This window comes from Myotis yumanensis, unplaced genomic scaffold (assembly GCF_028538775.1).
Source record: "Myotis yumanensis isolate MYYU_CA2020_CCGP unplaced genomic scaffold, mMyoYum1.0.hap1 SCAF_4, whole genome shotgun sequence".
Classification (NCBI taxonomy): Eukaryota; Metazoa; Chordata; class Mammalia; order Chiroptera; family Vespertilionidae; genus Myotis; species Myotis yumanensis.
Window position 1 is genome coordinate 103,558,647 of NW_027223755.1, and position 14,660 is coordinate 103,573,306.

General features: G+C 57.0%; 2 protein-coding genes across 2 annotated transcripts; one reads left to right on the plus strand and one right to left on the minus strand.

Annotated features, from left to right (window-relative positions):
* Positions 1–1,070: 1,070 nt before the first annotated feature.
* LOC139009529 (SET domain-containing protein 9-like) lies at positions 1,071–4,629 on the plus strand. The gene is made up of 4 exons (XM_070413797.1): positions 1,071–1,086; positions 1,980–2,167; positions 2,422–2,704; positions 4,613–4,629. Exons 1-4 carry the CDS (start codon positions 1,071–1,073, stop codon positions 4,627–4,629), a joined length of 504 nt encoding a protein of 167 aa, XP_070269898.1.
* Positions 4,630–4,791: 162 nt separating this feature from the next.
* Positions 4,792–7,965, minus strand: METRN (meteorin, glial cell differentiation regulator). The gene is given in 9 exon segments (XM_070413798.1): positions 4,792–4,890; positions 5,888–6,150; positions 6,245–6,274; positions 6,277–6,303; positions 7,229–7,363; positions 7,366–7,399; positions 7,402–7,625; positions 7,712–7,719; positions 7,856–7,965. Coding segments are annotated over 9 exon segments (930 nt in total).
* Positions 7,966–14,660: the final 6,695 nt, after the last annotated feature.

The following is a 14,660-nucleotide window of genomic DNA, read 5'->3' on the forward strand; positions in this document are numbered from 1 at the left end:
CTCAGGTTCAATTTCCAGTTAAGGGCACATACCTGGGTTGTGGGTTTGCTCGCCCCCAGTTGGGGCTTGTTTGAGAGGCAATCAATTGATGTCTCTCTCACATAGATATTTCTCTCTCTCTCTCTCTCTCTCTCTCCCCCACCCCCCTCCCTTTCACTCTCTCTGAAAAGCAATGGAAAAATATCCTCAGATGAGGATTTTAAAAAAAGAAAAGAACCATGTTTTAGTTTGCAATAGCAAACACCATCTGCTGCACATGGATAAATTCTTCTGGATAAGTAGAAACCCAATTACTCAAAATTTAGGGAGTGAGTCCACTGGTTACAACAAATTCCACCTGATTCTCCATGGTCCTTTGACCTATTTAGCTGGTTACCTCAGGTCTGAGCTCCTGATTTAGGACCATTATACAAAGTGGATTATATTCTGCTCTTTTTTTTTTTTTGGTATAATTTTCTTTCCTTTTTTTTTAAAAAATATATTTTATTGATTTTTTACAGAGAGGAAGGGAGAGAGATAGAGAGTCAGAAACATCGATGAGAGAGAAACATCGATCAGCTGCCTCCTGCACATCTCCCACTGGGGATGTGCCCGCAACCCAGGTACATGCCCTTGACCGGAATCGAACCTGGGACCTTTCAGTCCGCAGACCGATGCTTAATCCACTGAGCCAAACCGATTTCGGCTCTTTCCTTTTTTTTTAAATCCTTACCTGAGGATGTGTTTTTCATTGAGAGTGGGAGAGGGAAACATCAATCAATTGGTTCTTCATGAACATACGCCGACTGGGGATCGAACCCGCAACCTGGGTATGTGCCCTGACTGGAAATCAAACCCATGACCTTTTGGTGCACAGGGTGATGCTCTAACCACTGAGAACACCAGCCAGGGCTGTTTGTATAATTTTCAAACTTTGTACCTGTTATCTGTCAAGATTCTGTGGAAATGATGGCTCGTTGCTTTGAGATGATCTGCAATACTTCTAACACTGATAAGACAGACTTGTGATGGGAATGCCCTTCCTTGTTAACTATTTCCAATCTCTATGCACTTTCCCTCCTACATGGAACATGGCGACCAGGAAAGGTGCTTCCTGACTCAGCGGGACAAAACTACTCAATGTAGAAAACTGATTATTGGTCAGTGATGCTTTCAGAGAAAGATCTTAGTCAAAGGGGAAAACGTAAAAAAGAATGAAGGAAGCCTTATAAAACTGGAGTCAGGAAACCTTGAAGGGGAAGCTCTCCTGCATTCACTGCACCTTGCAGACTCAAACAAGGAAGCCTACGTTGTTACTCCAGCAGGAGGAAAATTTTCTCCTTACCCAGCAACAGCCCAGCCAATGAGAAGCCACCACCACCCTCTACTCCTGCTCTACTCCAATGGACTTTTGCTCTCAACTTCCTTTTTCTCTATACAATAACATTCACCTTTGTTCTCCAGACTTGCCTGTGATTCACCATAGTTTGCAAGCCCCAAATTGCAATTCCTCTGCCATTCCCAAATAAACTAGTTTTTGGCTGGTAAAATAGCTATTTTGTTTTTAAGGTTGACACTGGGAAATGGGCGCACTGCGGGTGGGCAACGTCTAGGCCTGGATTACTGGGTCACAGCCAGGCCCTGTACAACTGTCTCAGGGAGACTGGTGGGGGCTCTGTCGATCAGAACACCCCAAAAGCAAGCCAAGCCTAGGAGCAGTTGCAGGGATACGTTCTCGGCTCCCTCCCACAGCGGGAAGTCCCTGTGTGGCAAGAGACAGATATGCCCTGCTCGGAAGACCTGAGCCCTGGCTAGGAGGGCCAGCTCTACCTGCTCCGAGAATCCTGTCTCCGAGGGGCTGTCACTGTGCCCTCCCCAGAAAGGAAGGGTGTGCCCTAGGCTCCAGGCTGGGGAAGTCTTACACAGCACTTGTCTCTTTTCTTGCATTACCCCCAGTGCCTACAGCCCCAGGAGGCACTCAGTGAGAGCTTGTTGACTAGGCTCCGCCCCCGCCGGGCACGCCCCGAGGCAGTGGCAGTGGTGGCACCATTACAGGTACCGCTTCCTACCTTGGATCGCACTGAACCTAAATCACAACCCCAGGACCCTCCGGTATGTTCCAGATGAATTTAAAGACAAAGTTATCTCAAATGAAGATGTCCTAGGAACATTACTGCATGTTTTTCAGGCCCTATTCTTTTTTTTTTTTTTTTTTTTTTTTTTTAAATATATTTTTATTGATTTTTTACAGAGAGGAAGGGAGAGAGATAGATAGTTAGAAACATCGATGGGAGAGAAACATCGACCAGCCGCCTCCTGCACATCTCCCACGGGGGATGTGCCCGCAACCCAGGTACATGCCCTTGACCGGAATCGAACCCGGGACCTTTCAGTCCGCAGGCCGACGCTCTATCCACTGAGCCAAACCGGTTTTGGCATCAGGCCCTATTCTTAAATGATTTCCATCCCCAGTTGGATATCTTGACTGTGCTTCCAGAACCTGTTCAATCGAAATATCAAGACCTGCTGTCAGTTCAACATCCAAGGGTGAACGTGCTTGAACACAGACATCATCAGCAAAATATCTTTAAACCAGAAGAAATTCTTTATAAGACATTGGGTTTCAGTGTTGCCCAAGCAACTAGCTCATTGGTTTCCGCTGGGAAAGGTGTCTTCATTACTAAAGGACTGGCACCAAAAGGCGCCACTGTATCCATGTACCCTGGTAATGGCACAACTAGTACTTTGCCAAGACTTCCTTATATACTGATGATCATAAGTTTAAAAAAAAAAAAAAAAACTAGCCCTGTAATCCTTACCGTAAGAATTTGCATTGGAAATTCAGATTTCCAGATTTTTAAATCCCAGTTTGGAAATTAACTGCTTGTAATTATCTTATGTTAGCAAGTATCCACGCATATGTGTTGGTATATATGCACTCTCCTTTTAAGGAAATTTTTCTACTCAATGTTTAAATTTAGGAGAATATGGTATGACCTGCTTTGATCAGACTTGTTACTTAGAAAGCACTAGAGAATAAGTCAGTTTGGTTTAGATAAATGTCAAACTAATAGGGGTTGAAACATGAAAGACAGAACTTAAACTAAAAAAATCACTGAATGGCCCTAGCTGGTTTTGCTCAGTGGATAGAGCGTCGGTCTGAGGACTGAAGGGTCCCGGGATCCATTCCAGTCAAGGATACATGCCAGGGTTGTGAGTTCGATCCCCTGTAGGTGGCGTGCAGGAGGCAGCCTATCAATGATTCTTTCTCATCACTGATGTTTCTATCTCTCCCCCTTCCTCTCTGAAATCAATAAAAATATATTTAAAATAAATATATAAATCACTGGGGGAAAAAAAGAAAAAAGAAAGCTTGTTGACTAAATGTAGGCATCTAATTGGCTTCCCCAGCATCCATACCCAACTCTCACTAGTTCACATCTGACACTCCGCTCCGCCTCTGGGCAACGGGGCAGCCGTGTGTGTGTGTGTGTGTGTGTGTGTGTGTGTGTGTGTGTGTCTCCATGTGAATGCACACACCCTGAAGTATTTCACAGGTGCCCCCAAAAGCCAGCTTCCATAGCGCCAGCCCACAGGCTCACCACACTGGTTTCCCTCGGCCACTTCCCCCAGGGCAAGCAAAGCCCTGGCCCAAGACTTCCAGGGCTCCAGCCTACCTGGTGTGGCTCAGTGGTTGAGCGTTGTTTGGTGGGAGCACCTATAAACCAGGAGGTCAGGGTTTGATTTCCAGTCAGGGCACATGCCCAGGTTGCAGGCTTGATCCCTAGTGAGGGGTGTGCAGGAGACAGCCAATCAATGATTCTCTCTCATCACTGATGTTTCTATTTCTCTCTCCCTTCCTCTCTGAAATCAATAAAAATATATTTTTTTAAAAACAAAACTTCCAGGGCCCCAGTGGCCCTGCTAGCCACACCCACTCCTGCCCTTTGTGCACCTATGAAAGAGGGTGGTGCATGGGAAGCTCAGGCAAGGCTTGGGGTGGGGGGTAGCTGCCAGTGTCCACCTAGGGCTCACTCAGAGCAGCTGCCCATTATTGTGGACAGGCGGTCTGAGGCAGTCCAGTCACCAGTGGATGTGACCAGGACCTCCTGACTGAGCAGCTGTGGGGAGCTGGCCCAAGAACAGGGCAGGCCCAAGGGTAAGGGTGCAGCTCAGCCTTGTGGGGGAGCCCTCCTTGGGGCCTGCCCAAGACAGGGAGGAGGAGGCCGGTCAGGGCACCCTCACTTCCTCCTCTGGTCTTTGCTAAGATACTCTCTGATTGGGGGGCGGCGCGGGTGGCGGGGGGGGGGGTCTGTAGGATGCTAGGTCTGTAGTCCATGAGAGAGGTCCAGGCTGGAGACCAAAATGCAGGGATCATCGGCACATTGATGGTATTTAAAGCCGTGAGCTTGGGGAGGTGAGGATGGGAAGAAGCTCAGGGGGGAGGAAGCCGCATGAGGCCTGCCTTCCAGGGGGGCTGTACCCCCTCCCACCCTGTAACTCCCATCAGCCCCACAGAGAGTAAAAGGACAACCCCTCTCCCACGCATACACAGCTTCCATGGAAAGTTCGGTGCCCCCTGAATCTGGAGAAAGGGGTCCTGTGTATGGACACAGCCTTGTCCTTCTCCCAGACTCGGTTCCTGGCTGAAACCAGGCAGGACCCCTGGCTCCCACCCGCACCCCTGACTTCTTCCCCAGCAGCGAAGGCAGGTGAGGATGGGAAGCTATTTCTAGGGTTCAGCCCAGGCATCTCCCCAGACTTCAGTTTTTCTGTCCTGGGAATTACGGGGCTGGGGTGAGCAGAGTGAGCTCACTCAGGGGTCAGAAGCCCCCGCACTCCGGGCTTCAGCCCCCGCACGTCAGCCTCAGGGCTGCCAGCTTTGTCCAAAATCTGTGACCCTTTATGTGGCTGAAGTGGGAGGAAGGCAGGGGCAACAACAATGGGGCCAACCCTGGCCGGTTTGGCTCAGTGGATGGAGCGTCCACCTGTGGACTGAAGGGTCCCAGGTTCGATTCCAGTCAAGGGCACATGCCTGGGTTTCGTGGGGGGCAAGCAAGAGGTAGCCGATCAATGACTCTCTATCATTATTGATGTTTCTATCTCTCTCTCCCTCTTCCTTCCTCTCTGAAATCAATAAAAATATTTTTAAAAACAATCAAACAAAAAATTGGTTTAAAAAAAAGAGCATGTGAATATCACATCAGTGAACAAGTGGACAAATAAAATAACTTTGTTTTAAAAACTGGGGCCAGTGGTGGGACATGCTCCTTAGAGGAACAGCAACAAGCAGGACCCCACAAGGATCCCATGGGCTCTGCTCAGCCAGTTGCAGGGGCCCGAGGGCAGGAGGGAGCCAGGGACTGCTGGGCTCCCAGGGAACCACAGAGAGAAGTAGGCACCAAAGTGCAGCCCCCTTCCTCCCAGGCTGGGAGTGACGTTGACCTTCCTGCCCCAAGGGACGCAACCTGCCTCAGACCTGGGGAGTGAGGCCCCCTTTTCCACTCCCGCTCTGAGCCTTGGGAGCACCTGACAGTGGGGGCAGGAGCAGCAGAGCCGAAGCTCACGTGGGCGGGGAGTCCATGCAGGCCCCACCCAGCAGCACCCCCCTCTCCAGGGCATGGGCCACTGCCCCACTCACGAGCTGGATGGCCTCAGACAAGGCACCACTGCCCTCCGTCTCCCGCAGTGTAAAGGAGGCTGGGCTCAGGTACCAGACACTCGACCTGCATTGACTACTGAAGTCCATATTCTTATTGGTTATTGCCCCTCCCTCAGAAGCAGTTGGTACTGTGATGCCCTCTGGAGACCTCCCCCTCCCCCCCCTCCTCGTGGCCTCTCTCCAGAGCCCTCCTCCCACACCCCTCAGTCCAGTGCCACCCCAAAGGGACAGGTGGTTGGTACGGGCAGCTGCATAGGCACGGCTGAATTCCTGGAAGCGGGGTGCACAGCCAAGCCAGGCCTCACCAAAATGGCTCCAGCCCACGAAGAGGAAAGTGCCGGGGCGGACACCACAGCGCAGTGGGGTGCGAATGGAGGTCTGTACCAGGCCCCCAGAGCCCCCCGCCTGGAACAGCGGCAGTGTCTGGCGGACACGGACAGCTGCCACAGTGACAACAGACGCCTGCAGCTCTGTGTCGTGAGCAATCCTGTGCAGGGTCCCCTGGATCACTGCAGGGAGACACACTGGCCAGTGGCTTGCATAGAGGGGAGGGGAGGCCCCCGGCTTCCCCCTCTGCCCCATTGGCGTGGCAGGGCCTCTCACCAAAGTTGCCAGTGCACAAGGCCAGGAGGACTCGGTGTCATTACCGGGCCTGCAGGCACCTGCATGCAGGGAGGATGGTCAGTGTAGGTCCTGCCCTCTTCTGGACCCCCCAAGGCCTCCTCCCACCAACCAGAGGCAGGAGGGCGACAGCAAATGACCAGACACCACAGTGCAGTGGGGTGCGAATGGAGGCTCCGGGCCATGAGGCAGTTGGGATCCCAGGGAGCACATGTGTACAAACCCTGAAGACCCCCAACCCTGAAGACCTCCTGCATTCGGGGTGATGCTTGCAGGCTCATGCATGCACCCACACACGTGCATAGACATGGGCCTGAGGGTTGTGCCTAGCACACCCCACCTGAAGCTGTGTCCTGATGCATGCTCTGGCTCCCGGATCTTGCATATGCAGTAACCCCTGTGGGCTCCCAGAGCTGTGTCCAGGGCCCAGTCACCAGCCTGGAAGGTGGGGGGGTGGGGGGTCAGCAGTAGGATATGATGGGCACGGAGCCAGGAGGCAGAACAGAGACACTCCACCCGCTATGGGGTCAGGCTCTAAGCTCCAGGAGAGCAAAGAGCTGGGCCTGCTGCCCTGCAGGGAGGTGGGGCATCTCCATGGTGACAGGCTCACACTGGACTTTGTTATATTGGGATGGAGGAGGGCAGGGGGGTCGCCGCTGGGCCAGAGTGTCCTGGACAGCTTTGGCCTGAGGTTTTGATCCCCCTCTCCCCCCATCAACCCCAACCCCTCAGGGGCTAGGGACCTGGGTTGCCCAGACTGACCTCCCCTTCCCCCTATTCTGTCACCTGCCGGCTCTTTCCCGAAGATGAGTCACTGCCCTTCCTCCCGCTGACCTGTTCTGGCCCTGTTCTAGCTGCGTGGCCTCTGAAAAGCGCCTCCGTTCCTCCCTGTGTGGTGGGGACGACAGGCATTTCCCTCATGGCCCTGGTAGGGCGCGATTTCACTGACTCCCACTCAGACGTCACCATCCGCGCCCAGAGTGTGGGCCTGCGGAGGCAGCTCTGGACGCCAGTCCTCGCGCAGCTCGAAGCGGAAGGAGGCCACGCGGCGGCTGATGTCGCGGTGCGGGGTGGCCTGCAGGAAGAGGGCCCCGCGCTCCGAGGACCCCAGCGCACGCACCGCCCCCGGACCGGACCGGACCGGGGCCCTCGGTCAGCAGCAGCTCCAGGGCGCCGCCCGCCCGCTCAGCGAAGACCTGCACGCCCGCGAAGGGCCCCCCGGGCTGCAGGCAGGCGATGCGGCGCCGCACGCCGGGGTCCGAGCCGCCCAGGGTCAGGCGCAGCGCGCCGGCCGGGTAGAGCCACTCGATCCCGCCCTCCGCACAGGCCAGGGCCCGCTGCCCCGCGCTCCGGAGTCAGGCCGCTGGGGCCAGAGGCACGGGACTGAGCCAGCGGCCTGCGCCCTCGCCCAGCGCAGCCACACAGCTGCGTGCGCGCGGGGAAGGAAACTGAGGCCTCTGCACTCCGAAGGGAGGGCCGGGGCTCCGTGCGGGGAAGGAGCGCCCCCGCCCCAAACCCACGGGGCGGGCCGTACCTCCCCGCAGGCCCCTCCAGAGACCAGCGCAGCCCCAGGGCTGACCACGCGGGCAGTACCCGCCCCTCCAGCGGCAGCGGTCCTCCGAGAAGCCGGCGCGGGCGGTCGCGGCCAAGAGGCCGCAGCAGAGCGCGCAGAGCAGCGCGGGAGGCGGGGGGGGGGCGGGCATGAGGCCGGGACAGAGCGGCGGGAGCCACCGGGAACCCCGGCCCCGGCCGCGCGCAGCCCGTGCCGCTGGCCGCGAGGGCCGTGCGGGGCGGCAGAGCTGCAGGAGGCGGGCTGGGCGCGCGGCCAACCGCAGCGGCCCCGGAACTTTCCGCCAATCGCAGCGGCGGTCGCGGGTGCCGGGACGACAATCCAGGGACCTCGGAGACTCGGGGAAGGGGGGCTCCTAGCTCTGCTTGCTCTGAGTCGCCCCCTCGAGGTGCCCCCGCCCCCGGCCTTGTGCACGCCATCCTGGTTAGCCTGCTGTCCTCTGAGCCCTTGGCCAGGGTGGGGGTGGGTTTGATGCCCACTGGAACGGGGCGGGGGGCGGGGGGAGGTCGTCTCATCACGGGTGACCCTTTCCAAGACTGGGACCTGGGCTCTCAGCCCCCATCCCGCCCCAGTCTGGACCCAACCAACCCCGGGAGGCGACAGATACCCAAGGGAGGTGTGGCCAGGTGCCTGGGCTGCTGGACCTGTTGCAGGAGCCGAGGGGCAGTCCTGAGCCACAGAACCAGGCCCAGGAGGTCCTGACATGGGACCGTGAAATGGGGCCCACTCTTAAAACCAACCCAGAGGAGCGGGGCGGGGCACAGAGATCCCTCAGCCAGTATTTCCCCTGAGGGGAGGGCCTGGGGAGTAGATGGCCAATGGGGACTGGAGAGATTCCAGACCTGGCAAAGACCCTGATGTGGGGGCCAAGCGGACCCGGCCTTCAAAAGCCCTGGAAACCCTCAGGGTCCGCTCAGAGAGGCCTTAGCCACAAGGCCAGAACTCAAAACTCATGCCGGATCCCTGGGGGTCACTGAGAGCTTTAGCGGGGTCTTTGGGAACCAGCACAGACTCTGCCATCTGTGGTGTGAGCTCTCCACCCCCACTGCCCCAAACCCCAGCCCTCCTGCTACCCCTGGGCCTGACAGATGAGGGCAAATGGCCCAAGGGGAAGGGGAGGGGTTCGAGCAGCTACCAAAATGAACAGACCACTGCCCTTTCCCCTGGTCCCAGGGCCCTCCCAGGCCAAAGAAGGGCGAGGCGCCCACAGGGCTCAGCTGGTGGGATGAGAACCACCAGCTACACAATAGCCAATAGGTGGACACAACTGTGGAGAGCGGCTACAGTGTTTGGACAGGTTCAAGCCTCGGACTAATGAGAGGGCACAGGCCTCTCATGGCCACATGCAAGTCCAGCTTGGAGGGCAGAGCCCTCCCAGCACAATTATAGCCAACAGCTGTAGTTGTGAGCTTGAACCTATGGTCCGAACACATGGCCCCACGTGCCTGAGTGATGTGGGCTTGATAGAGTTCAGGTGCATGTAATTGAGCAGGCTCAAAACCCACAAGAGCCAGAACCGGTGTGGCTAAGTGGATAGAGCGTCAGCCTGCGGACTCAAGGGTGCCGGTCAAGGGCATGTACCTTGGTTGCGGGCACATCCCCAGTGGGAGGCATGTAAGAGGCAGCTGATTGATGTTTCTCTCTCATCGATGTTTCTGGCTCTCTATCCCTCTCCCTTCCTCTCTGTAAAAAATCAATAAAATATATTTTAAAAAAAATAAACCCACAAGAATGCTGTAAACATCATGACCACGCCCTTACTTTGTCTCATGGAATCCGGCTATTAAATAAAGACACGGCTTGTAGTCCGTGGCGCTGTCTCTCCATCAGAGAGAACAGCGTCCCACCCAGACCCAGCTTTCTTCTCTTGTCTGTCTTTTCTCAACCCTTCACCGCCCCCACTCAGGCTCACCGAACCTGGCTGAGCTGGCGCGGCACATAAGGTGCCCACTGTGGGGCTGAGTATGCCATGGCCGTGCCGGCTCGCCACACACAACACAAGTATCCATCAATGGATGAACAGATAAACAAAATGTGATCCATCCATACAGTAGAATTTGATTTAGCCTCAAAAAGGAAGAAAATTATGACATATACTACGATATGGATGGGAGTTAGTACTTACTGCTTGGCGGGGACAGAGTTTTAGTCCGGAAAGATGAAACATCCTGGAGATGGACGGTGGTGATGGTACTTAAACACTACTGAACAGTACACCTAAAAACGGTTAAGATGGTTAAGTTTTATGTGATGTGTATTTTACCCAATTAAAAATAAAAAAGGGTAGTCAAGGCCTGGGGCTGGACACTATAAGGCAAAAGAGGTGCTGTAGATGGAAGGGAGAGAGCACCAGATTAGCTGCGAGGGCTGCCCTTGCCAAGGCCGTGGGTCCACTTATGGCTGGCTAGTCACTGGGGCATGGGCCTGTCCCCCTGGCCTCTGAGGCAGAGAGTGGGCTCCAGGCGCCCTCCTGTGGCAGTATGAAGAAACAGCCTCAGACGCACCCTCAGCCAGCCTAGGGCCCCTGGCTCCCCACCTCAATCCCCTCTCCCCCCATAATGGGTCAGTATCTGTGGGTGCAAGGGCGGGAGGGGAACAGCTAACCTGTTCCCGAAGGGGCACATGCCTACCCATGAGCTGTATCTCCCTTCCCGAGGCTTCCCCTTCTCCTCCCCCAGCCGCTTCTTTGAGGGGCCAGGCGATGAAGTAGCCCACAGAAGACTCAGGAGCCACCTGTCCTCACTTTGGTGGTGTTAGCCATGGGAGTTCTGCTGCCTGTGGGGCCGGGAGCCCAGAAGGCCATGTGTGGCCTTGATTGCTGTGTGTGCAGGACCAGACTCACTGCAGGTGCCCAGTAAATATCTGGAGAATGAGTGTGTGTGCCAATGAGTGAACGAGTGAGTGAGTGAATGAGTGATATCCCCAAACCTCAGGCAAATCCCCTGACGTCTATGCTCAGTTTGGGAGCTCCTTTGCATCTCCCAGTTCCAGACCCTCGGTGCCCTGACCCTTCAAAAAGGACTCTCTCCATTCCCACATAAAACCTAGGTCTTGCTAAGTGGCTGGAGCTGATGCTGGGACAAAGAGCAGTGTCTGAGGTGAGCCCTGCCCTGAACAGTGCCTGGGACAGCTGGCACTGGCCTCCAGCAGGGGAGGAAGCCTGCAGTGCTGGGGACACGGGCAAGGAACAAGGCAGGATCTGGCCTGGATGGGGGCCTGGGGGAGCAACGCAAAAGCCAGAGAAGAGTACCCCAAGTTCGGGGAACAGAGAGTAAGGGCCCCAAGGCCAGGAACCAGGAAGGTGGCCAGTGGGAGGCAGGCAGGGCCAGCCCCAAGCCCATCGGCTAGAGCAGCGTCGCCAACCTTTCAGACCCCACGGACCACCAGTGGTCCACGGACCACCGGTTGGCAACCGCTGGGCTAGAGGAGTTTGGGAACAGCGAACAGAGCCCCTGTGGAAACTATGAGGAAGCCCAGGGAGAGAGGTCAAGCCTTCCACTTGCCCAAGACCTCCCACCTGGACTCCCACTTCAGCAAAAGCAGGGAAGAGGGAGAGATGTGGGCAGAGCAGAGGCCAGCCCCACCCATGTCACCAGCTAAGACTGTGGTCACCCAGACCCCTGAAGCCAGGACCACCTGCACTCCTGGGCCTGGGGGCCAGGGACAGCAGGTACAGTTTCCACAGCTGAGGGCCAGGGGGTGCCAGGAACTCTCCAGAAACTGGGTCACCCAGTGATGTGTTCTGATGGTGCCATGAACATGGGCCTGGATCACCCCTGTCCAGCCTGACCTAGGGAGTCCCAGGGTGCCGAAGTGACCAGCCCTCCCAGAAACCCCGACCAGGAGAGGGTCATATCTGCCAACTCTTCCAGGCAGCCTGATCAACCTCTGGCTCTCCTTCACCTACACCCCACTCCCCCACCCCCAGCCCAAGAAGAATCTGGCCTTGCCACCTACGATGAGGCTGTACCCTGGGACATGGGGCACGTTTCCTGCAGCTGGGATATTTTCCTCCCTTTGACAAGAAATACACACATACACACCTTGCATCTTCTCCAGGAGCCAAAAATGCAGTTGCGACTGATTTGCAATTGAGCTAAAAATAACTGCCAGACTCCAGCCAGGACTGGGAAAATATCCCATTGCTAGGAGACAACCGTTACCAGGAGACTGCCATTGCTAGGCGACAGGGTTGCCTTGGAGACAGCTAGGCCCTGAGTCATCCTCAGCCCTGGCTACTCCACTCCCCCAACCCAGTGCTTCCGGTAGGTTGGGCCTGGGTCCCAGGAGGACGGAAAGCAGGGAGCAGAAGCTAGAAGGCAGCAGAGACCCAGCACCTGCAGTTTGCCACCACGGCCACGCCAGCCGGAGAGGTTCTCATTCCTGTGGGCGTCTATGCTGCCTGTGGAGGGTTGAGGACAGCCAAACACCTCTGTGGCCTGCCCACCCCACAAGGACCCCTGCCTCTGGGTGGGGCCTGAGGCAAAGGGCCACCGTGTCCATCTCATGGCTGCATAGCAGGAGGCTTCAGAGCTAGCTCACTATCGGGCATGAGGCACTTACCACCTGTGCTCTGCTAGGGCCTTCAGGGCACCGCTGGGACCCCAGACCCGTTTCCAAGGAGGGGAAGTACTTGCCTGAGGCTCCACTCAGGGAGGGAGTATTTGGGCCTAGGCAGATGCTCCAGGGCACACATACCACTCCAGAGCCCCAAGGGAAGGCTTGATGACCCCCTGTGAGGAGAATCAGGGTGTTTCAGAGCCACTGCCTCAGGCCTTGAGAGCCACAGGGGTGGCCCCATGACAGGCATCCCCATTCCCTGATGTGACAGTGGCCCCCTCTCTCTTAGCCCCAGGATGTACCAACAGCCTCACTCCCCCTGACTCTGGAACTGGAATCCCCCAGCAGCCTGGACTGGGGAGATTCCTTTGTGCCCAGGCATGAAGACAAGGGAGGGGGACTCCAGGTGAGAGATGCTCCAGGTGATGGGCTTAGTACCCTCCTGGCCCTAGAAGAAGGCCAGTGTAGCAGAAGCTCCAAGAATAAAGGGCAAGGCTGTGGGCTGACAGTCCTGGAGTCAGGGGGCTTCGGGCTGCAGGACAGAGCCCTGGGAGGGTGGGGACCATCTCTGCACTGTAAAGTGAGCCCTCTGCACCAGCGAGAACAGGTGGCCGCAGCAGGGTGAGACCAGTGAGGAGGTAGGTACCATCAGCCACGGAGGAGAGAGACACCTGGCACAGGAAGAGGTGATGAACGTAGAGAGGCAAGTCGTCCACAGGTGTTCAGGAGGCAGGCCTTTAGCAGTATATTTCATCTCCCTTTTGCTCTTCATTCAGAGTCTTCCAAGGCAGGCAGACTTCTCAGGCCCCTGTGAGGGCACAGCTTGCTCTCTACCTGAGGCCCTCACACCTGCTGGGGGGCATGAGCTCCTCTCCCCCCGCCCCCCCCCCCCAAGCCTGACATGAAACCCTGCCTGCCAGCCAGGACAATGTCCACATGGGGTCCACACCAGCTTGTGCCTGTGCGCATGGGGTGGAAGCTGAACTGGAAGGCCAGCCTGCCCGACTCGAACACCGGAGGTGACTGGATGGGTGGGACAACTCTTTTTTCAGTCACTCAAAATGTCTTCACGCATCGCACCCTGCGTGCCCATACCAAGCCTCCTCCTTGACTCACTGTCGGTACAGGGGCAAGACTGATTCTTCAGTCCCAGTCACACCAGAGAGCTGCCCCCACCCAAGCCAGTGGCCCACAACCAGCCAGGTTCCCCCTCCTGCCGCCCCCATCGCCCCCATCGTCACTGGGTCCTGCTTCCAGTCATAAAGCTGCAGACACCAAACACCAGCCAGCTTCCTATCCCAGCCCTGAGGCTCCTTCCCTGATGCAAAGACCCTATTTGGCTTTCCCCACACCTGGTCCCTCTGGGAGCAGAAACCTCAGGCTGGATACCATTAGCTTCCGTCCTCCTCCCTGAGCAGGCAGGGAGGCCTGGCATCTCCAGGGGCACAGACAGCCCTCCACACCTACCTGCCACAGTCCATCTCCTCCACCATCTCTCCCAGCCTGGTCCCTAAAGAGCAGCCACCACCAGAGCCTCCAGTCTCCTCCAAAGGGAACTGGCCAGGCTCCGTAAGGCCTTAGGACCTTTGCGCACGGTTCCTGGACCACTGCACCATCTCACTCTTGGGGTCTCAGCTCCAGTGTCATGTCCTCGGGAGCCCCACCACCACCACCCTGGAGGGGTCACCATCACGTGGCCCTGTTCAACGTGCATTGCACTCAAAATAGTCACTCTGAAATGATCTGTTGTTCTTCCGCTCTGAAGGGGGGGGGGGTCTCCCACTGAGGGGGGTTCCTGGGCCTGACACTCAGCAAGTGCGCAGGAGACGTCAGGGCCTTAAAGGGGGACGGGCTGACCGCTCTGCAAGAGGGGCGGGGGGGGGGGGGTCAAGGCACGGAAGGGGAAGGGCTGGACCATCCTAGCCCCCACAGGTGGCAGTCAAGGGTTAGGACGCACGGGCCGGCCCCGAACCCCATAGGACCAACCGCGCACCCCTGGGCTAACCGCCAGCACCTAAGGGCTCGAGTCTTATTTGCACCGCAGGATTGGGGTCCCCACCGCTCCGCGCAGGCATGGCTAGCTCCGGACCCGCTCTCCAGCCTCGTGCCCTGGCCTCCCCTCCCCTCCCCTCCTCCCCTCTCTTGCCCTCCTCTTGCCCTTCCCTTCTGTCCCCGCGCAGCCGCGCGCCCGCGTTTGTTATTGTGAGGGCGCCCGCGGCGAGGGTGGGGGCGGGGGTGCCGCCGGGACTGGCGCGTGCCCGTGGGCGC